Source organism: Tinamus guttatus, unplaced genomic scaffold (genome assembly GCF_059628265.1).
Source record: "Tinamus guttatus ecotype Peru unplaced genomic scaffold, ASM5962826v1 Tinamus_guttatus_pri_ptg000058l, whole genome shotgun sequence".
Taxonomy (NCBI): Eukaryota; Metazoa; Chordata; class Aves; order Tinamiformes; family Tinamidae; genus Tinamus; species Tinamus guttatus.
This window is the reverse complement of record NW_028288592.1, coordinates 5,799,446-5,822,369: the sequence shown is the minus strand read 5'-3', so window position 1 is coordinate 5,822,369 and position 22,924 is coordinate 5,799,446. Positions and strand designations below refer to the sequence as shown.

The 22,924-nt window shown below is 34.3% G+C and overlaps 1 protein-coding gene across 1 annotated transcript in view; it reads right to left on the bottom strand.

The window, feature by feature from the left end:
- KLHL1 (kelch like family member 1) overlaps positions 1 to 22,924 on the bottom strand; it is a 212,004-nt gene that overhangs the window by 112,457 nt on the left and 76,623 nt on the right. The window contains exon 4 of the mRNA XM_088540305.1: positions 12,860 to 13,056. Within this exon, the coding sequence (XP_088396431.1) occupies positions 12,860 to 13,056 (197 nt within the window). The remainder of the gene's footprint in view (positions 1 to 12,859; positions 13,057 to 22,924) is intronic.

The window sequence follows — 22,924 nt, the reverse complement described above, 5'->3', positions numbered from 1 at the left end:
AATTTTGTTTGTGGTGATACCTTAGCATGTACCAGAAAAAAAATGCTCTGGTGATACAGCCAAGTTCTAATTTGTCATGGATCCTTTTAGCTAGCTGTGAATGAAACTTCCAGCTCTCTTACTGCCTATAAGGAAACTATTCTTCATCCTCATTTTGATATAAGAGCAGCAGATAAATAATATTGCATTTCAAGTAAATAGTTACTAAACAACTGAATTTAAACATGGAAGGTCTGTAACGTATATCATCTAAGCAGGTTTTCTTTTTCCCTCCAGTCTCATAAGTACTGATGTCTCATTTCTCCAGACCAGTCTCTTATTTTTTTACAAAATCCTTATTGTTATATGTCTCCTGTGAGAAAATCAAACCAAAACAACAAAGAACACAATACTTTCTTCAATGACCTGCTTTTTCTGTAAGTTTGAGGGGATTATCTGTTTCCTATTCAGTCAAGAAATTCCCCATCCTCTCTGATACTGTGGATTTCTTGTTTAGCAAATCTTCCTAAAAATAGACTGAGCTCTAAAGCGTCTCCTTTGCTGAACAACCTGTTAAGAAGAATTTGGCCTTCCTTCCATACAGTTCCACTTTACTCAGTGTTCGATATTCAGGACTAACAATAGCAGCTTTCCTTTCCATTGCCCCTTTTTATATATATAGCATACACCAAGCAGGAACATTGAATTACATGGACTATCATCTGCCACAAAGCCAAGAAGTCTTGCTAGATCTTTAATCTAACTTCTTGTGCATTGAATATATTTTTCATATTCAACTCACCAATTATTGTAGTACTGAGAATAATTTTTGGCATAGATTTTATTCAAACACATTCAAGCTTGAGATGACAATATCTGAGATGGAAAATTTACCACATTTCTCTGTAGCTATTCCAGTGTTTAAGCACTCTTCCTGATGGAGAAGTGTCGCTTATTTCCAATCTGTCTAACTTGAATTGGCTCTTGCTAGGCTTTCTGAACTAGATTAAAGAGCTCTTCAGTTCACAGTATTTTTTCCCAGCAGACATACACTGTAATCAAGTATATAGTCTGCTCTTTTCTTTAATAAGCTGAAATGGCCCAAGCTCTGTTAGACAATCATTGCAAAGCATTTTCTTTTATCCTCTAATCTTGTGTGTGTCTTCTCTTTAGTCTCACCAAATGTCAAGCACTATTTAAAAATGGAACACAAGAACTACACCAATTTTCCAAAAAAAACACTCTCACATTCAAGGTAACTCCCTTTGCCACAACACTACACTGGGCAGGAAGGGCTCTTTATCTATTCTTGTATTGATCTTCTTCAGCAAAATGCTCAGGGAGTAGATATCACAATTTACTGAAATGCAAAATGTATTATGCTGCTTCTACTTCTTTTTGCTAAATAACACCATACTTCTTAGTAACAAAAGATATTGGACAAGTTAGACATGATCTTACTTTGGCAAACCTGTATGTATCTCAACATTCTCTGCATGTCTGTTTATGTAACACATTCATACAGGTATATATGTATGTAAGTATTTGGATAAACACACACACATATATATGATTTATATTTGTATTTATTTATATGCATATATGTATCACTTCTTTCTCTTTTGAACTATGAGTGAGTATCCCTTGTTGTTACTCCTTGTTGTGGGTGATAACAACGGTCATCACCCTTGTTGTGACAATTTCTCTTTCAAGAACGTCAGTTTTCATTGAAGCACATCCTGCATTGGTCTACGTATTTGAAATCAACGTAATTATTTAAAGTGAGTTGAGATTTCTCTTAAGTTTCATGACAGTTATTTAATTATTGCTAATCTCCAGTGTAGTGTTGCAAGAAACACTGTTATGTTCTACTTCTAGCAATTAAAATCTCCATGTCATTTTTGTTATCTATTAACAAGTTTAATTTAACTCTCTTCTTGATAGTTCTCCCTTTATCTTCTTATACACAACGCTGCTACATTTCTGTGCTGATTTTTTTTTTCCATTGCATATTTAAGGTCCGTGTGAAAGTTGACACTTTACATATTTTGAAAAGAAATTAATTCTAGATGTAATTAATGTACAATTTTAATTTCTTTGGCTGATAAAATAATAGACTATACATGATAAATAAAACAAAATAGAAAGAAGAAAATGAAAGTCATCTCCAGACTTTAGGATTAGGTTTATAAACAAGAAGATTGAGCAGAAAGACACCTTGAGTTCCTTTTTATCTTCCCTATTTGGCACAAAGGACAGGGCAATGCTAAATCCCTGGAGAATTTCCTTTGAAGATAGCACAGCTGATGATAAATTTATTTCCTAAATCGAAAAAAATCACAGGTATGAAATTGTTTGTGTCTTCATATTTCATTACATGCCAGGTCTAAACATCCTGGAGCTTCTGTTTTGTCACATATTTATGTCCTCTCTGGTAAGTTTTTTTTTTTTTTTTTTTTTTTTTTTTTCCAGTTTTACTCTTTTAATTTGACACAAAGTCTTTCTGAGAACAGCCTATATTAGCAGGGAAAAAAAACTAACTTAGTTCAGGAAGAAGTCAAGGAATTTAGATCCTTATTGCACTTGGAATCAGTTAAAATGTCATGGAGATAATTCATCTTTCTGTCAGCACCCTGCCACTTGCCAAACCAGGCAAGAATGAAGACCAATGTTTTATCATGGGAAAAGCAGAGTGAGAAATAGCAGTTTAGGATAAAGGATAAAACTGGAATAAACGATACCAGCTGCAGTCCTAGATCAGCCTTCATCAAACATTACACGAAGTCAAGAGTGCTTCAGGTTACTGAAGTTTAGACCATTCAATTTATTGGAACTGTTTTTTAATAAATTCCCCTTCGCATGTTAGGTATCAGAGTTGGATACAACATTACACTGATGCAAAAACACCAGTTATCTCAGAGAATAGCAGTTATCTATCAAAAGAAACAATTTACATATTAAATTTAAAGCTGAAATCTTGAAGGCAGGCTCCAGAAAATTAGCTTCCGGAGTTGGATTCTTTACAGAGATTTTCTTCATTGTTGTTGTTAAACAATAAATTAAATATTTTCATATTTAAAATAATCCACCAGAGGGAGTTCTATGAATGAAATAGAAATATTGAAAACAAATATAAACTCCTTGGTATAAGCGCTTGCATGCACAGCTGACATTACACATTTTATTGTACACTACAATTTTTGGTCACGCATTTTACAAGTAAATCAGAATTTAATAACAATGGCTTTAACTTGAAATCTTAAGTTTTTCTAAACACTGATTAGGGGGGCAGTGCAAAGCAGCTCTGTGACAGTCTCTAACCTCAAGGCATGAGTATTGTCAATAATTACTGAAAAACTACAAGAGCTAGATTGCTGGTATATAGCTGGTATAAACCAGCACAGCTGCAATGACATTAATGAGGTTATGTCAATTTAAATTGGATAATAAAACTGTTTTGCTACTCTAGTTGCTTTTCCAGTAATTGATATAATAACGATCTCAAAATCAAGTAAGGCTATTTCCTTCTAAGGAGCAGCAGATCCTTATTTAGAAGCATGCTGCGATTTCAAAAGTCAGTCAGAAGCTGTGATTTTTTTATATATATTTATTTTTGGAAATGAAAATGCAATTTGGAAGGATTGGAAATGATTTAAAAGAATCATTTCCTTCCTTGCTTTCTTCCTTCCACCCCTCTCATGCTACAGAACAGCTTTTCCTTGCCAAAAGGGTGCCAGTCAAATGAGTAACACAAAGGTGGACTGACAGAAAAAGGGTGTCGAAAAATAACACGAATTTTGACCATGAAGAAAGACAAAGCATCTCCACACAGGGGAGTGAGGAGTAGATATAATTAATAGCTGACAACCGTTGTCGCTAGGTAAGTGACTGCTAATAACCTCTAACTGGTATCAGTTATAAGGCTGCAAAGCCTTACAAACAGTAATCATTACTGTTTCCAGTCTGTTTCATCATGGTTCATGGTTACAGAAAATCTGAGACACATTGCTATGGCCACTGTAAGTGAGGAGGTTATACAGTTTCTCACATATGCTGGGAAAGAAGAAAAATAATTGGCCAGAAAAAAAAAAATGACATCAGCCCTATTGAGATGTCTTTGAAAATCCCACTGATTTCATTTGGAGACCACATGGAGTTGCTGGAGGCAACAAAAACTCTCCATAGATAGAAGAAAAGGAGGGGAAGGAATGAGCAAACAGTGCACATGAACGGTGAAGCTTGCATACATTGTCATTTCCTGTAATCCTTATTGATTTATCTGTTATTTTATCCTTTTAGCTTTACTTTCCAGTTTTCAGTTAAACATCCTCTCTGATACACTGAATCATATTATTACCTCAAAGTGCCAAAAAGGTAAAAAGGATAAAGGTGCATGGGAAGTAAGTGGAAATCAAAATGTTTAAGAAAAGGAAGAAAGGAATGAAGGAAGAAGAAAGAAAGAGGGAAGGAGGGAGGCCTAGAGAAAGGGCAGGAAGGGGAGGGGAGGAGAGGAGAGAGGAGGCAAGTGAAGGGGAAGGAAGAATGGATAGAGTGCTCCCTCAGCAAGTTTGCTGATGATACCAAACTGGGAGGAGTAGCTGATAACCACAGAGGGCTGCGCTGCCATCCAGAGGGACCTGGACAGACTGGACAACTGGGTGGTGAAAAACCTCTTGCACTTCAACAAGGCCAAGTGCAAGGTTCTGCACTTGGGGAGGAATAACCCCAGACACCAGTACAGGCTGGGGACCGACCTTCTGGAGAGCAGCTCTGCAGAGAGAGCCCTGGGTGTCATGGCGGATGACAAGTTGACCATGAGGCAGCAGTGTGCTCTTGTGGCCAAGAAGGCCAATGGAATCCTGGGGTGCATTAAGAAGAGCGTTGAGGGAGATGATCCTGTCCCTCTACTCAGCCCTAGTGAGGCCACATCTGGAGTGTTGTGTCCAGTTCTGGGCTCCACAGTACAAGACGGATGTGGAGCTGCTAGAGAGAGTCCAGCGCAGGGCTACAAGGATCATCAGGAGCCTGGAACATCTGCCCTATGAGGAGAGGCTGAGGGAGCTGGGCCTGTTCAGCCTGGAGAAGAGAAGGCTGAGAAGGGATCTCATCAGTGTCTCTAAGTACCTCAAGGGAGGGAGTGAGGAGGATGGTGCTGGCCTCTTTTCAGTGGTGGCCACTGACAGAACTAGAGGAAACGGCTGGAAACAGAAGCATCAAAAGTACCACAGGAATTTAAGGAGAAATTTCTTAAGAGTGAGGGTGACAGAGCACTGGAACAGGCTGCCCAGAGAGCTTGTGGAGTCTCCTTCTCTGGAGATCTTCAAAACCCGCTTGGATGCAGTCCTGTGCCACGTGCTCTAGGTGACCCTGCGTGTGCAGGGGGTTTGGACTAGATGATCTCTAGAGGTCCCTTCCAACCTTAAGCATTCTATGATTCTATGACTAGAATCTATTTAACAATACCAGGAGATTGCAGAGGAAATACGTATGTTGGCAAAGATGTTAGCTGGAAGAATATCAATTCACTAGATAACAGCTACTATTCCTTTTTTACCATTCTCAAATATTTTGCATGTTAATCATACAAACACTGCCTGTTGATCTTATAAGTTCTCTACACATTTGTTGCTTTTGTTTCAGAAAAGGTTGCATGATGAAAACTGATCCATTACAATTGATGTTAAATAAGGTTGTAATTGATCCTTTCTGATTTTTAAATAAAAGTATATGATTTAGAGTATATAAAAATGCATTATTTTTATATGTCTCTATGTAGAAGGCATAATCTATAACTAAATCTTTAAAACCTTTAGGTCTAAATCAGTTATAAAAATGCAACAATTTTAAAACATGAAGTATTTTCATTCAAAAATTTTTGTTGCTCTTGTTGTTGTTGTTGTTTGTTTGTTTTCTGGCAAGGAGCATTACTAGCCAAATTAAAATATCATTAAAAGAATTAATAGTTTTAGTGACAAAAAAAAAATTTGTTGGTGGGGAGGGGAGAGACGCAAAAATAACGCATGATACAGCATGATACAGCTAAGCATAATTTAGTAAGCAGACCAACACAAGTAATAAGCTGCATCAGGAAAAACTTCACACTCCCACACATACATGCCTACATATGGCTGCAGTTAACTGAGTCTGGCCCCAGCTGTGAGCTGACACAGCCAAGCCTGGAGGAAAGGTAACACTCGCTCCAGCTCTGAGATGGACACCAGCATAGCAAGATGCCACCCTCACCTCCTCCCAGCTATCAGCCCCATTTCTAGTACCAGGGAATGTCGCACGGCCACCAGTCAAACCAGTCCCTGATGATATCATGGACTACTTTTCTAGCAATTTCAAGTTTTGTTCTCTTGCTGCTCTGATCCATAGCCCGTACAAAAGCCCATCGCACTCTGCTCTTGTTTGCACTGTGCAATCAACCATGGCTTATTTTATGCAGCTTCTCAGATCCTGATCTGTGTCAGGCTGATCAGGATCAGCCTGGCAAGGCTGTGAGGATCTCAACAGCTAAAACTCTTTGAAAGTTTTGCATTTTTATGAGAAAGTTTCTAAATGTGCATAAAATAAAGTATTTAATGAGCCAATGTTCACAGCAATTCTCCATCTTGGGCTGGGGTAACATGCCAATGAAAAGAAGAGGTCCAACTCTTGTCTTTTAATCCTAAACACTATTAATTTATCTTGAGGACATGAAAGCATGCATCCTGCTGATGTTTTCTTCTAATATCCCTGTGTTATAATTCTCTGACATCTGTCACTATTGCATTGACGGATACTGTTGACAGAATGCTCTAAATCCTCAGTTTCTAATACTGCTTAAGGGAAGAGCAAACCTAACCTTTACACTCAATTTCTTTCTCTTTTCTGGCACTGAAAGCATCAAAAGAAATATCATTCTTTGATATCTTTTCTTTGATATCTAGCTCAATCACATTGTTCAGGATTTTATCCTTGTCCCCTCCCACCGCAACCAGACTAGCTCCTCTGTTCTATGATACAAAAAGCCCACTGAGAGCACTAGGAGACCATATTTGTTAAGACACTAAATACTCAATACTAAAATAGCAGGAACACCAGTCAGAAAATGCAATTGCAGGTTATGTCTTACTTTCTCAGTACCACTGAACTGGAACTTCTTCAATATTTACAATATTTTCAAAGAACCTAGCCCTCAACTTCTAATTTGCTAATAAGCATACAGTACTTATATTCTAGTTTATTATATGTATACACTCTTGAATATTCTTTTATGAGAACAGTATGGAGATCCTCTAATATGGAGAGCCTCCAAACTTGACAAATGTCTATATACAAATGTTAGAATCATAAAATCATTATGGTTGGAAAAGATCTTCATGATACTTGAGCCCAACCACAAAACCTTCAACACCATGCCTGCTAGACCCTAAGTGCTTCATCTGCACTTTTCTTGAACACTGACAGGGACAGTGACTCCACCACTTCACTGGGCAGCCTGTTTCAACACTTGACTATTCTTTCCATGTAACAATTTTACTTAATATCTAACCTGAACCTCCCCTAGCATAACTTGAGGCCATTTCCTCCTCTGTAGTTATTCTGGAGAGAAGATGGATCCCCATCTCACTACAACCTCCTTTCAGATAGTTGTAGGGAGCTATAAGGTCCTTCTGAATTTCCTCTTCTCCAGATCCCAGCTCCCCAGCTCCCTCAGCCGCTCCTCATAACAACAAAAAAAAACCCCAAAACAATGAAACTTGTGAGTTCCAGCATATAGTGTAAAAAGATGAGAGAGCTCTCATTTATATGAGTGCTATTTTTAATCTACTTCCTAGGAATAATTTAGTATTCTATTATAGTAACTTTTTTATTTATTTATTTAGTTAGTTAGTTTATGTAAGATGGAGACTTCTAATGATAAGAAAGTCATCAAGTTATGATTAATGCAGTATTTTGGCTACTTGCTTAACTGATTTCCAAGAGATTTCACATCATTTTACTATCAGCATCGTATTCTTTATTTCTTATTAACTATCTTGTTTTCCATATGCTACATTTTTACTTTCCTCCTTTCCTACTATGCCTTGATGAGGGATACTTGTCAAAGCTGTACTCAGAAAAACTGAGAACTTATGAAAAAGGAACACACTGTGCTGAGTGCAAGTAATTATTTCTGAACAAGCATCTTAAAAACACCAGAAATATGAAAAGTGATGTATAAAGTACAAGTTCTCATAAGAGAGTAAAGTAGGGAGTTGGAAGAAGTAAAATAGTAAAAGGAAAGAGGAGTAAAAAGGGAATTGGAAGAAAAAGAGAGTCAAGATCATATTCTAATGTAATGAATTAAAGGAAAGTAGTATCACTGTAACATGTTAAAAAAGTAATGATAGCAAGAAAACTGAGTAGTCTGAACTCAGTTTTGTATATAAATATCAAATTTTGTGATTGCAAATAAGACTGTGAATATTGTTTTGGGAATCTACTTATTATTTTCACAGTTTCAGTCTTTTAAAATATTCTTTTAAATTGGTGAGATGGAGAAAATTCTAAGTCTCAAAAATACACTTGAAAACTTGTATGAGGTATATAGTAGGTTCTTCTCCCTCCATTCTCCATTTTTTTCATCTTTGCATAGCTATAACTGTCTATAGGGTTATTTAATTTCAATTACTCTGGTTTCTTTGGAGAAATTTTAAATTAATTTTGTTTGTCCAGAGAATGTTAGGTATAAAAGAAATTGGCTTAGAACAGTTAGAGTGCTAAAAGAGCAACTTTAACAATCAGAATTCAGGATAGGATAGGATAGGATAGGATAGGATAGGATAGGATAGGATAGGATAGGATAGGATAGGATAGACTATCTAGGATAGACTGATTTCTGTAATTAGCATTCAATACAGGCAGAGGAAGTATTCAAAGCAGAAGCATAATTAAACTTTCTACTCCAAGCTAGTGAACTAAAATTTAATTCCCTTGAAAAAAAAATACAAATAATAAATAAAAATTAGGGGATAGGAATCTGTACTTCACCATGTTTCATATGTCAAAATATACAAGATGGGTTTTTTTTCTAGGCATGCTCTAACAGGCATAAGAGAAGAATAAGAATTACAAATTTAGAAAGAGTCCCAGAGATCCAGTGATCAGCAAGGTTTTGACAACATTTTCTCACTTATTCTCGCAATGATGCAGGAATAGTTTTCTAAATTGTATGTGTAATTTGTACAACTATGGAAGTTGCACATAATATGTATAACCTTTCGCAGTCCATGATTTTCTCCATGCTGGTTATTCCAAGTACAATGATTAGAATCCAGAAGATACAAAACATACCACAAAGCAGAGTCTTCCAGAGCTTGGTTGCAGATACAGATTAAAGATATTTTAAAAGAATCTCTGCCTAATGTTACTGCTTTCTGAACAGTGTAAGTTCCAAGAATGCAATTAGGATCTGTCCAAGAAAGTTACTGTTTTAGATGCCTATCAGAAACTGGCAGAACTCCAGAAAAAAAGTGCTAGAGGGAGGAGCCTTTCCAGGTCTCAAAGAGAGATACTGAGATACTGATATACTGAGATACTGTTTACCTAAGCCTAGTTGTTTAAAAACACTAAATTTAGGCAGACAGAATTCATGACTAAGGAAAATCTGACAATCCATATGATTAAACTTGACCAAAGAACATATATAAAAATAATGAAAGACATTCCTTCAGAAGTCTTAGTGTACTTTGCACACACTTAAAAGTGAATTATGGTTTTAACATCTTTTTAGGGTTAAGACTAGAGATTTTGACTTTACTTCAATGTCAGTAAAAATCTGTAATAAATGATCTTAAGACATGTTTGGTTTAAAAAAAAAAAAGGAAAAAGAAACAATGTCATTAAAGCAGAATATATTTTTTCAGCTTGGGAGAGGAGTATTAAAAATTATAATTTTCAAGTGTGTGCAAAGTACACTAAAAATAATGCTTAGTATATTGCAGTGGCAGTGATATTTTCTGTGCAACTAAGCAATACATTGTTCCTAATAAGTATAAACAAAAACAAATTAAGAAAATAAACCCATAAATATCCTACGATCAATGGGAAAGTTATATGTTATATGTTTAAAAGTTATATCTTAAAACATTTTCCTCAAAACTATTTCTTTCTTCACTCTAAGTGTTAATAACATAGTATATTTTCTTTTGAGACAAAAAATATTCAGCAATACGAGTAACCTTTTTCTATTTAAAACAATCTTTTCCACAGTTTCTAGAGTACTTTAACTTATCAAAACATTCTCTTTGCTGTTTGGACAATTTTTGAATGTTGCTATTAAGGGAACAACAACAATAAAAATAAAGTAAAAAAAAAAAAGGTGAAAGAATTTTTTTCCTTCTCTATATTGTGTTAAGTATGAACGCCACCTATCCTAAGAAAAAAACTTTCATGGCTCATTTATTAAGTGCAACATGCCATACATTTTTAACACAGTCTCAATAGGTCTTCTTGTCAAATTATGTTTTCTTTTTGCAGTTTAAGTAGGATATTTTATATAATAATACATTTTGGAAATATATGCCTGAAAAGAATAAGAAGAAACACAAATTGACAGAATGCTTTAAGCTTTCAATATGTCATTACTAACTTGTTGCTAACGTACCAATATACCAATAACTTGTTGCCAATAAAAGTAACCAAAATGTTAGCTCTGGTGATCTCATCTGCTGTAAATTGCTTAAAAATAATTTTAAAAAGCACAGAAAAAATCTGAAGTTTTGCTCCATTTCTGCATTTTCTTCATGGATACAGCTCATATATGGCTCAGTGACATTTACAGTCAAGAAGATCCCAGAAAATGCCTGACTTTTAGTTCAAATACTGTATTACCCTCATGGTGAAAATAATAATAATAAAAATAAAAAATCAGGTAGTTGTAGTCAGCAATAAAGTTTGTTTTAGTCCTCCCTTCTCCAGGCTGAACAAGTCCAGCCCTCATATCCTCCACTTGCCCCAGCCCCCTGAACAGCCTGATGTCTTCCATTGAGCTTGCTCCAGAACATCGTCTTCTGCGTATTGGTGAGTCCAAATTGGACAGAATCCCCCAGATGTGGTCTCACAAGTGCCACGTGGAGGAGAAGAGCCATCTCCTTGGCTCGTTTCTAACTTGCTGTCCGCCAGAACCCCATGTCTATTTTCTGCAGAAGTACTTCCTAGACAGACAGTGCTCATCCTGAACTGGGGTATGGAATTATTTGTTCCTAGCCTGCTTTTCTTTGAATTTCCATTTGCTGAGCTGCATGAATTTCTTGTCAGCCTGTTTCTCCAGCCTGTCCAGGTCCCTTTAAATAGAAGACCAGCCCTCAATTTGAGGACAAGAGGCTGTTTGGAACCCAAATAGCCTAGACAATCAGACAGATGTGGTCAAATGTGTATATTATAATGTACTGCAATCATATTAAAAGTATGATATGAAGCTGATAAAGTTGTTTTCTAGCCAGGGTTTAATTGGTGAGCTATTTTACACAATAGAAACGCTAATAATAACCCTGCCTATAAACTATGTTAAACAGCACATGTTAAGGAATTGTTAAAATAGACCTACAGATTTTAGTCAAAAATCCAGAAAAAGACTTTTTTTCTAGAGATTGAAACACATGTAGAAATAAATTTCTTTTCTTGCAAAGAGATACAGCTACAATGTAAAGTTGTATTCATTAATCCACTATCCTTCCTTTATATCAGAAGCTTTTAAACCAGTATTTACATTAGATAGATTTGAAAAAAAAATCCACTTAAGTTACTCGTCTGAGCTTGAGTTAACAATTCCAAGCACTCTTGTATTATTAGTAGAGAAAAAAATAGCAATTAATCTTATTCTAAAATATATCACATGAATCCTGCTCTGACAGTCTATTTCTCTCCATTGATAGTAGAAAAATGTTAAACTGACTATTCTGGTTTCAGAAGACTAGAATTTACTTGCCTAAAATGAGGGAAAATTAAAAGCAGACAGAGAACTAGGTCCATGGATGTAAAATGGATGCAAATACTTAAACTGCAATGGTAAATCTATGAATTACAATATGATATTAGTTATGCAAAAGAATAAGTGTGTACTTTAAAAATAAAATAAAGCTTTAACTTCTAGACGATCAAGCAGATTCATTGAAACATACCGTGTTACTTCACTAATTATTTCAGTTTGGACAGTAAGGGGCCATTATTTCTCTAAAATGATATATTTTTTATGTAAGCTTAATTTAATGACTCAGATGTTTTCAACTTTGTCAAACTATGCAGAATTAAATTGCTACTGATATGATTTAGTTTCTGAATAAGTAACATATTTTCACTTCATTCATTCTGCTTAATTTTTAATTTTAATGTCACACCAGCTTGGTCAGGTATAATTAGAGAAATTTAAAACATTGTCAGATAAAATCCTCACATCTTCAACTTGCTTTCTTAGACTACTGAACAGATGAATTGAAGGACAGATAATGGTTTAGAAGAAAAATATATTCTTTGATGTCATATTGCAGAACAATGACAATTAGAAAGCTACTCTAACATCAAATAAAAAGAAGCAGTAATTAAAATGGGAATATACTAATGTCTTACAAAAATTTTACTATTATCATCTATTTGTGATGTGAATCTAATTATACACTGTTCTAAAACTCAGCAGCAAGTGCCCTCATCATAATAAGTGAAATCTCACAACTTCACTGAAGTTCAGAGGCATTATAAATCCAATGGCTTCAAAGGGACAATTTGTAAGGTGAAGTACAAAAGCAATAGCAGAAGAATTTCCAGCTCATAATCTCCAGCAAGATATCTGTAACTTAGAGAAGAAACAGAACATCCACACATCATAATTTCAATGTTATACAATATTCTTCCATACCATGGTGTAGTTGTGAGCCACCTTCATAAGCTCTGTGCATCCTTGTGCATCAGCAAATGCTCGTATTCCCAGACAGTTGGATGGGTGCAAAAGCTTCATTAGGAAATGGCAGCAAACTTCTACTACTTGTGGGAGCTGGAGGAGGCAGGCAGCTGCCAGAAGATTTTCAATGGTGTCTTCTTTCAATTCCAAACAGCCTAAAATATATTGATACATAGGCAAAGGTGTTTAGTCTGTGTCTACAAAGCATGTTGGAACAAAAGAACTGTTACAAACAGTGACAGTTCTATATAAATAATTCTATGAAAAATGAAGAAGGATAATTAGTCTCTCTGAGCAGACACCTCAATGGCATGAATATCAAAATATTAGTAACGCTTCTTTTGAAAGCTCTATTCAGAATTCAGATATATGAGGGATATGAGAGATGGAAATATATCAAAAGAAACAGGAAACTTGGAATCATCAGTTTTGTTTTTACAATGAGACTAAAATATGTATAAGTATAGGGATATCAACTAGGTTTTGAAATTGTGTAAGGAGAACCATTACCTTCAGAGGTACAGAGCAAAACACACATATATTTACTTACTGCAAAGACCCAAAATACTGGCTACCACAGTATCATTAACTATCTGCCTGTCTATCTTTAAACCATCAAACTCCATTAAGTTTGTCCATGATGTGACTTTGAGCTAAAATTTACTTAAATATATGACAAATCTATCATACTATGTTATTTTTCCAATAGATTTAACAATAGCTCAAAGAACAGACATGGAACTATGACATTTACCTTCGATCCATTAGTATTTACATTATACTTCATTTTTCAGTTTTACAGGTCATTATCCTTACCTTGGAGACTGATATACTTTTTTAATAAAATAAAATAAAATAAAATAAAATAAAATAAAATAAAATAAAATAAAATAAAATAAAATAATCCCACCTTTTACTGAGAAGTGTCATTCCTTGTCATTCCCCCTCCCTCAAATAATTCATTTTTTCATCATTACTTTTCATGATCTCTTACATGAATAACTTAAAAGAGATTATAAATTAGAGGTTCAAGGATAGCAGGAATGACAAGAAAAGGAATAATAAATGAAAAAGTACAAGTATAATATAAATTCTAAGAAAGCAATACGTCAGTTTTATTTTGCTGTGCTTGGAAAAAATATTTTAAAATATAAGAAGATTAAATGCACATTGGTCTTTCTGCTCAAAGTTATGTAGTTCAATGGCTAGATAAACTCACGCTTTTCCCCTTAATAATTTTGTGTTTGCTGTCATAGAAAGAGAAATCTACCTATAGTTCCTTCACATGGTATCAGGCAGTTCTAGAACCTCTACTTTACAACAGAATAATATTGAAAAGTTCCTTTCCTTTGCAATACCAAAATCCAAATACAATAACCATAACACCAAAAGCAATATCTGACCTTTTCTCTTTCTCTCTTATTAGTTTATCTTGCAGTTTTAGTCGTGGAAACTTGGAAATTAAACTTTAGCAGATTTAGTTAAAATGCACCCACTAACTTGACAACTGTATGAAAAAAATATGAAATAGGAAGCGAACGTTAGATTAAGAACATAAAACTAAACTTTTTGAACTATAATTCCAAACACAAATGGCTTTTTCCTACAAAATAAAAGAGAGAATCTTACAGATATGACTTTAAATTAAGTTCATATTTGTTGGAGGATCATTCTAGGGCAAAGGATATCTCACAGGAGGCATTAAGGAAGTATTTGGCAGCTTTCCCAAGCTGTTCACAAAATTTTCTTAACAAAATGCCAATTCTCTGAAGTTACAACATTTGCTGACATTATACCCATCAAAAATACAGAAATGATTTTTTTCATTTTTTAGGCAGAAAAAGACTTTAGAACTTGAATGTTTCATAATCTCAAGGAGAGTATCACAACCTATGATACTGAGAATCTGTTTCTTCCATGGAAAAAAAAAAAAAAAGAGAAAAGGCCTACTCTTAAATCCAATATGAAGTAAATTATCAAAATTCATAATGAAATAGAATAATTTTTCAAAGTCATTGCTTATAACCGTTATGTTTAAATATCCTATCATCACATACATATGTTTAATGCATTCAGTACAGGCAAAGATTTATACAAAGTCATTAATATTGTTTCTGTATATGTATAATTTTTTATAAATATGTGTACTTATTATTATTTATATATTAATTATGCATTATTTATATTTCAAATTAAGGATTGAGGATTAGTGTTCTATATATCTCACACTTCAATACTTTGTAAACTGTGAAGGAGTACAACATTATTTGTATTCCTTGACTAGGTGGCTTCATCACAAAATAACTAGCACTGAACCTTCCTATGATATTAAACCAGAATTCTTATGCAAGTGTCTGTATATGCCAGTGTCTGTAGTATTTTAATGAAGGAATTACTGTGAAGAGTGTTTTGCACAGATTACTTTTTGCAGACGACATATTTTGTAAAGGTTAGAGGATCAGACCAAGACACAGCAGTGCTTATTCTCTGCATATATTTATGCATCTATTAATGTCACACTGGTTTCCCTCTATGTCATTTTGATGTTTGCTTATCATTTCTGTCCACCACACATTTATGTAATACAGACAGAATGCGCTGTCAGCAGTTGAGTGTTGGCTGAATCCTATATTTTACAATGACACTGTTGGATCTGCTGAAAGATTGCAGGTAACCACTGGCCCAGCATATTACTCATTAAATGGAATATAGATCCACTGTGCTGTCTGAAAGCTATCGAAAGATAGCTCTTTTCAGGTTAAAACTTATAGTACCAAAAGGAAGGAAAAAAAATGTGCAGAAGAGGTGTGAAAAGTAGATTGACTGAGAAATTTGCTGATGGAAACAAAATTAGAAAACCAGTGTTTCAAATATCCTTTTCTCATACAGTATTTACCTATCAATAAAGAGGTCAAAAAAGCCTCTGGCCTATGTCTGGCCAAGAAAACAAGCTTCTGAGAGGGAGAGAAGGTTTGAAGGAATCCTTGCCCTTTATGAAGAAAGCTAATAGTGCCGCAGCTCAGCTTTTTATGACTAAATGTACCCTTAAGAGAAGAATCAAAAGGCAATGGTTGAAGCTACTTCAATCTATTTATTTTAAAATTGGAGATATTTCTTTTTAGCTTTCTGTTAGGAAAAGTTTGGGTATTATTAAGTTACTGTATTTATTAAAATTACTGTAAAACAATGATGATTATTATCTCTTTTTATAAATTATGTACTTCTTTATATAACCAACATGACCACTCTGTAGGAGGTTTTTTGATAGTTACAGAATTGTTTCAAAAATAACCTACCTTTCAGATTAAACTATGTAACTATGAAGCATATAATGGTCTGGGGGATAGATGGGGATATGAATACATTGTTCCTTGATTTATTTTTGACTGAATTCATAGGCAATAAACTTATTGCTTAATATATGTAAGACGAGACCCAGAAAATTATATTCAGCCAGAGCTAAAGAGAATTTTATTACTTTTCTTCTTTTATTTAAGGTACTGTTTTATTTTTTTTTCCTCCCATAAACATCATAACAAGTAAGATAGGGCTCTCCAGGACCCTTGTTTTATAAAGTATTAACTTCAATAGCAAGTAAGTACCTAATACACTTAAATGATTTTCGAGTCTTATTTATCTTCATTTTTAAACATTAAGACATCCTCACAAGTTTGGCCACAAGTACTTCATCGACTTTTATACAAAGCTGCTATTGATATTCATCCCTAAGCCTAAGCTTCTAGGATATAAAGTGTTTTAGCATGGTCAGAGTCAGAAAAAAAAAAAAAAAAAAAAAAAAAAAAAAGCTAAAATGCTCAACATATATGCGAACTCTTTAGGCAGTTGCATATTGAAAATTAGAAGATCTAAGCAACTAATCAAAAATGTTTAAGAGACTATCTAAAGGGATATTAATACTTAGCTACTGCTTCCTCAAATCACTTCCCCCTCAAATTTTTTATACAATAAAGAACTTGTGAAAGCACTCTAGCCTAAGCAAAACAAATTAGCAAAAGCTTAACATTTCATTTTGTGTTACATTAACCAGGATGAAAATAAATGATTAAAAAAACAACCAAAACAACTTTAATGGATTATAGTTGTTCTTCTAAAGTATGGTCCTATTTGTGACATTTTATGTGCATTGATTATGCAGAAATTAAATGCCTATCTTTAGGATGCATCCTTATAGTGAACACATAAATTTTATTACCTTATTACAAGACTTGAAGCACAAATAGTATATAAATGTTCTCTGATCTCTTTATTCTTTTGTTAATTCTCCATCCAAGTTAAAGGGACCCACTTTTTATTTTACCTTATTTTTAGTTATATTCTTTATTCTTTTCTTTATGCCACATTTTACAACCGGTTTCATGCTGTTCGGGGAATCACTACATCTCTGAATATCTTCACCCAAATCAATATGATCAGTGCGTGATCCATGGGACACACAGCCTCCTACAACCACTGACCCATAGATAGGAATATGAGTATGGTGAATTGCTTGGTAGGTCCTGATCACTTGCTTATGCATAAACAAGTAATGCATATTAATGCATGTATGTAAGCAAAAACACATGGTCATACTCTTCTACCACAAATGTTCAGTAAAATCTTTTGCTCTTTTGTTAGATGATTACTCTGCATATTCACCTACTCATACCCAGGCCCTTCAATATCCTTAAGATACTGGTGAGTGATGGTGCAAGTCTTAAATCATGGGAAGTGTTGAAGGATAAAAAAAAAAAAAAGTTAATTCCAGTTAATTCCTTTTAGACAGGTATCCAGGTATTTATCTTTTAACTTTTCCATTTGATGTTAACTTGATCATTTAAGTTGCAGTTTCAAAGAGTTTTTGAACATTATTCTTTCCATAGGCTGACTGCAAAGTGGGGTTGTAGTAACACAAGTTTTCTATTAGGTCTCCATTTTCAAAACAAAGACAGTAAATGGTACCTAGATAATAATGATTTAGAATTTGGACAGCAGATTAATTGCATACAGTTTGGTTTTCACTGCAAGAAGAAAGTGTTCAAGGGAATTAAAAAAAAAAAAAAAAAACTTACGAAGAAACTTTATATTTGCTATATCTGCTATATTTATATTTGCCTCTTTTTCATATTGCTCACTGTTAATCTTGCCAAGCTGTAGACAACAGCCGGTCAGTCACCTATATCTGATCTTATCATCTGAAATTTCCTTTTATAGTCCATGAAGGGACGCAGGTTTCAGAGAAGTATTTTTCTGCCGTGTTTTAGTTACTTCTTTAGGACTCTTAGGAATCATTCCCTAACAGCAGTAATTTCTTGCTATTTACTCTAAATGGAGCACCTTCCCTTAACTTGTTGAGACACTGTTTATATTTAAATAAATTCATTCCATCTGTTCTTGCTGAATATTGTAATCAAGTATGTTTGGGTATCAGGTAATCCAGTGCCTGGAAATGCTTTAAAGTCTTTAACATCCTTTTGGGTACAATTTTGATTATCACCATTTCTATTATTGTCAACTCCTGGATACAGCAAGCAGCTGTTATGATTTCCATGAAGAACAGCCAATGAAGAATGAATTTTAAAAATATTTTCTCTGTTGCAGAATATGCTTTAGCCTCCAGCTGTTTTCTGAAGTAAATGTTAAGGTTTTGATTTTGACCAACGCCTTAAAAGATAAACTGCCTAAGCCTACATGCCTTAGGAACGCCTTATGGTATAATCTCCCACACTTTTCATAAAGGTGAAGATGTTTTTAGAAGGGAAAAGAAGGTCAGAGAGTATATTCTCTATTGAGAGACTTATTGATACCAAACTCCTCTTTCTCTATTAACTATTTGTGGCAATCATGGCCACCAGATACAACTGAGGCAGCAGGCACTCTCTATTTTACATGGAGTTCATTACTGCCTGACAGAGTAATTGGTGGTTATTTCTCACAGCCTTGCATCAGCAAAAAAGTCTGAGGAAAAAAAGTAAAAGATATCAGCAAGGTATATTCTGAAGGTACTCAAATAAACAATGACGACAACAACAAAAATATCTTTTTACCCCCCAAAATGAATAGGTTCCCATACAGATAGAAAGTACAATTTAATTTGGGAGGAAATATGTAGTGTCAGACTATTCATTTTTACTTATCAGTCCAAAGCAAAACCAACCACAAATGAGCCAACGAGCAAAGCATGTATAACCCTCAGATGTGCCTACTTGCCAGTGCTGATTAATCATTTGAAATTTTGGTAGTCATTTTCATATTAGCCGTCCTTCTATACAAGAATTGTTGCATATCACTTAACTAAGAACTTTTTTTTTTTATTGAAAAAAGAAAATTCCATCCTGCACAACTCAGTCTTTCATCATCTTCAGCTCCAAACTGAGTCATCTGATCAGAACAGATGATTTTCTGCTCATATCACTTTTTTTTTTTTTTTTGCTTTGATATCTGTGGGTAAAATTCACCTCTTGAAAATAGGATCTTAATTTAATCCTTTGCTTTCCAAACAGAAGAATGTAAATGATCTTCTAATCAATTTTAGGTTACATTGCTATGACATTGTCTTTCCAAAATAAAAATATTTAAAATTAAAATTGGGAAAGGATTCAACATAAATTTATCACTTTGGAATATGATTTCATATTTTATTATATTGCCAGATATGATACTAGCTTTTGAGCTTTTCACTACCAAACATAACTTATAAATTATGGAAATGTATCATTTCAAATCTTCTTTTCTAATGGAACTTTATATTAGGGAAGTATTATGTGTGAGAACACTTCTTTCATAAATGACTTTATAGCTATATAAATATATGGTTTGACAAAAAACAATATGCACCCATCATAGGAATATGAGAATTCTAATAAATAAAACAACAGCTTCACTCTTTAAAAAACAAAACAAAACAAAAAAAGTAGAAACCCTCATATTTAAACCTTCATATTACTGCATTTTCTTGTTTATGTAAGCTGTCTAAACCGGCCTGGTCACATGCTCTTTGGAGTGTACTGCCAAAGTCCAGACTTTTTCAATGGTGCAGAAAATTACAACATTGCAGAATGATAAGCAAATCCTATTAACAAATTAAAATTCCCCCGAGTGGAAACCTTATTGCAAATGTCTCCCTAAAAATTGGAGAAGTATCATTAACCAAAACATACCATGATATATGGTGGTACCTTTCCATTTCTTTGTCCAAAAAAAAAAGTCTCTGCCCTATAAGTGAAATATCTAGACCATATGTTGTTGCTGTTGTTGTTTCTTCTTGCTTAGAAATATTAGTTCTTTAGAGTAAGACATTAAACTGCTATTTTCTGCTTATGAAAGGACTGTCATTCAGTATCTTAATTCACCATAGGAGTTTGAACTTTGTCACAGGCACCTGTAAGATATACATAGGTGTTTAACTGGTGTATAAACAAAATTTTTCAGCAACAAGGAATATGTTACTAATATGGAACACATCTGCAGACATTTTCTTCCTATTGTCTATAAAAATTAGCGAGCTATGAGTTTCCCTGTCTAGAAAGATTACTTGGTAAAGATCTACTAGATACTAGTAGATACTAGATACTAGTATGCATCTGTGTATATAAACAATGCAATAATGATTACTTCACCAGTGATTCAACTGTGAGGTTGTCATTATATTTTGAAATCCAGATAAATTAACTAAATTTCTGACAGCAGAAATCTTTTCATACAATAAACTTATAGAATAAATAGAGTGAGAGATGACAAGAATTACTTCCAAAATCTCATTTCACGTATAAGGCCTTAGTTTTCCTCAGTTCTTTTTACAGTCAATAGGAGGATATAGAGTATAGTATTTGTACTATTAAATAAATTAATTCCTAGGTTTGCTTGCAGATTGTAGACCCCAGTAATCATGCTGCATACATGCAAATTAACTGCAATAATAATAACAACAATAATAATAACAACCTGTTACACACAGGCAACACACACACACAAAGGTTCTAAGAAAAAAATAGATATAGTTAAGAACATTTTATTCTAAGGATTACTTCCTATAGGTCTTGAGCTTGAACTTTCGGAGCTATTACACGTGACGAGCCTTGCACAAGACCTGATACTATCAAGACCATACAATTCATATCCTATTGTATGTTGAAAAGCAAAACAAAAATCAAATAAACAAACTGCCCTAAACAAAACAAAAATCTCCTTATATCCCATTGAGATATAACCTTTCAATTACATTAAACACAATCAAGCCCTGGGCTCTGCAAACACATACATACAAAAAAAAAAAAAAAAAAAAAAAAAGTGGTGGGGAGGGAAATGTCTCAAGAACAAAGAGTTTCAGTTTGCAGGTTTGAAGAGAGCAGTATCTTATTCTCCCTATGTCTGGAACTGTCTCAAAAGCAGGAATACTCACGCCAGACTAAGCTTCTCAGCTTCTTAGGCTAAGCTTTGGCAGCTTGTGCTGTGGTAATCCAGCAGCACTGAGCAGTTTAAGTTCACATTTAAAGAACAAAAGGTTTGCATACATGGAGGCATCAATTGCCAGTAGAAGATTTTTGCTCATGAGCTCAGCACAGAGCCTAGTAAAACCTGGATTCCTTTGCTGGAAGCATTGACTATGCTAGCATTCTGTTCTGTGGGCATGCTTCAGGACAGTCACCATATCACGGGCACCATTAGGGAAAAGAAAGGCAATAGAAATACGTTTTAGGATCCAGGGACAGGAGAAGAGAAACACATGAGAGATCTCTTTTGTTAGCTGCCATCATATCTAGAACTTTCATATATTTGTGGTCTACCATAATCTGATAACACTTGCGACCAGACTTCTGTCTCTTCATTATGCAATAGCTAACAAAGGCAACCATATTCCAGGTAAATCCAGCTATTTTAGCTTTTTTTATTATTTTCACTTTTTCTTTAGCTGTCTTATCCCTCTGCCAGTATTCCTGGAAGGCACTCCAGATATATACCACACAATATCAGTGTGGTATGTGTGATCTGCAGTGAGTGGTCTGAAAAACTGTAAACAAGCTACTCAGACCTAACAGACTGAGATTACTTTTTTTCAGCAGACTCCTTTAATATATATAAGACCTTGAGCTGATCTTAAATTAAACTTGTCAGGGACTGTCCTCTAGAGCTGAGGCCAGCTGAATTGGAATGACCTGTGGTATACTCTGAACACTGTGATCCTTCCAAATATTATGGGAACATCCAAACTGTTAGCTGAAGAATGATGCTGTGGCACGGAAAATCCTGCCCTGCATGAAGGAATAGTTTAGAAAACTGAAAGTTGACACAGACCAAAACTATACTAAGGATCATTTATTAATATATATCAAACTGAGTTTAAGTGATCAAAAAAATCACATCCCAAACAAAACAAAACAAAACAAAACAAAAAATTCTACCAAAACACAAAATCACCCAAACCTGCGCGGAAGTATTTAATTAATAAGGTTTTTGCTCTCAAGGAACATAAGGTTCTTGTCCTTAAAAGTATTTTCTATCTTGATATATCACGTTAGTCTATATTACATGTTTTACTAGATATACCTCTGACAGTGAGGACATTTGACAGACTTCTAATCAAAAAATGCAAAGATTAAAATCAAACTAGGAGTCATACAGTAGGGCATAATGTTCTTTCATATATGATCTTTTTTCCATTTATATATAGATGGATAGTCATAAAGAAATAAAAGATTTTTTTTCCCTGTTGTGTTTTTTTTTTTGCAGTTTCATTAATTGTATGAAAGCATCAACCTATTCTTCTGGCCACTGCTGGAAACACATACTTATTAGCTAGTCTGATGCAGGCTGATCAGAACTTCAGGGTCTGGTAACAACATCAAAGAATCCCAGAATCACCAGCAGCAGACTTCCATTCAGCTCCTATTTAAAATATGTAAGTATAATTGCAAATAATGAAAAATTAAGTTTTAAGATCAAGAAAGATTCAAAAACTAAGAAAAATGAGTTAAAGAAATAGTCTTCTATATTACTGCTGATCCTGAACTCCAACAAGATTAATGA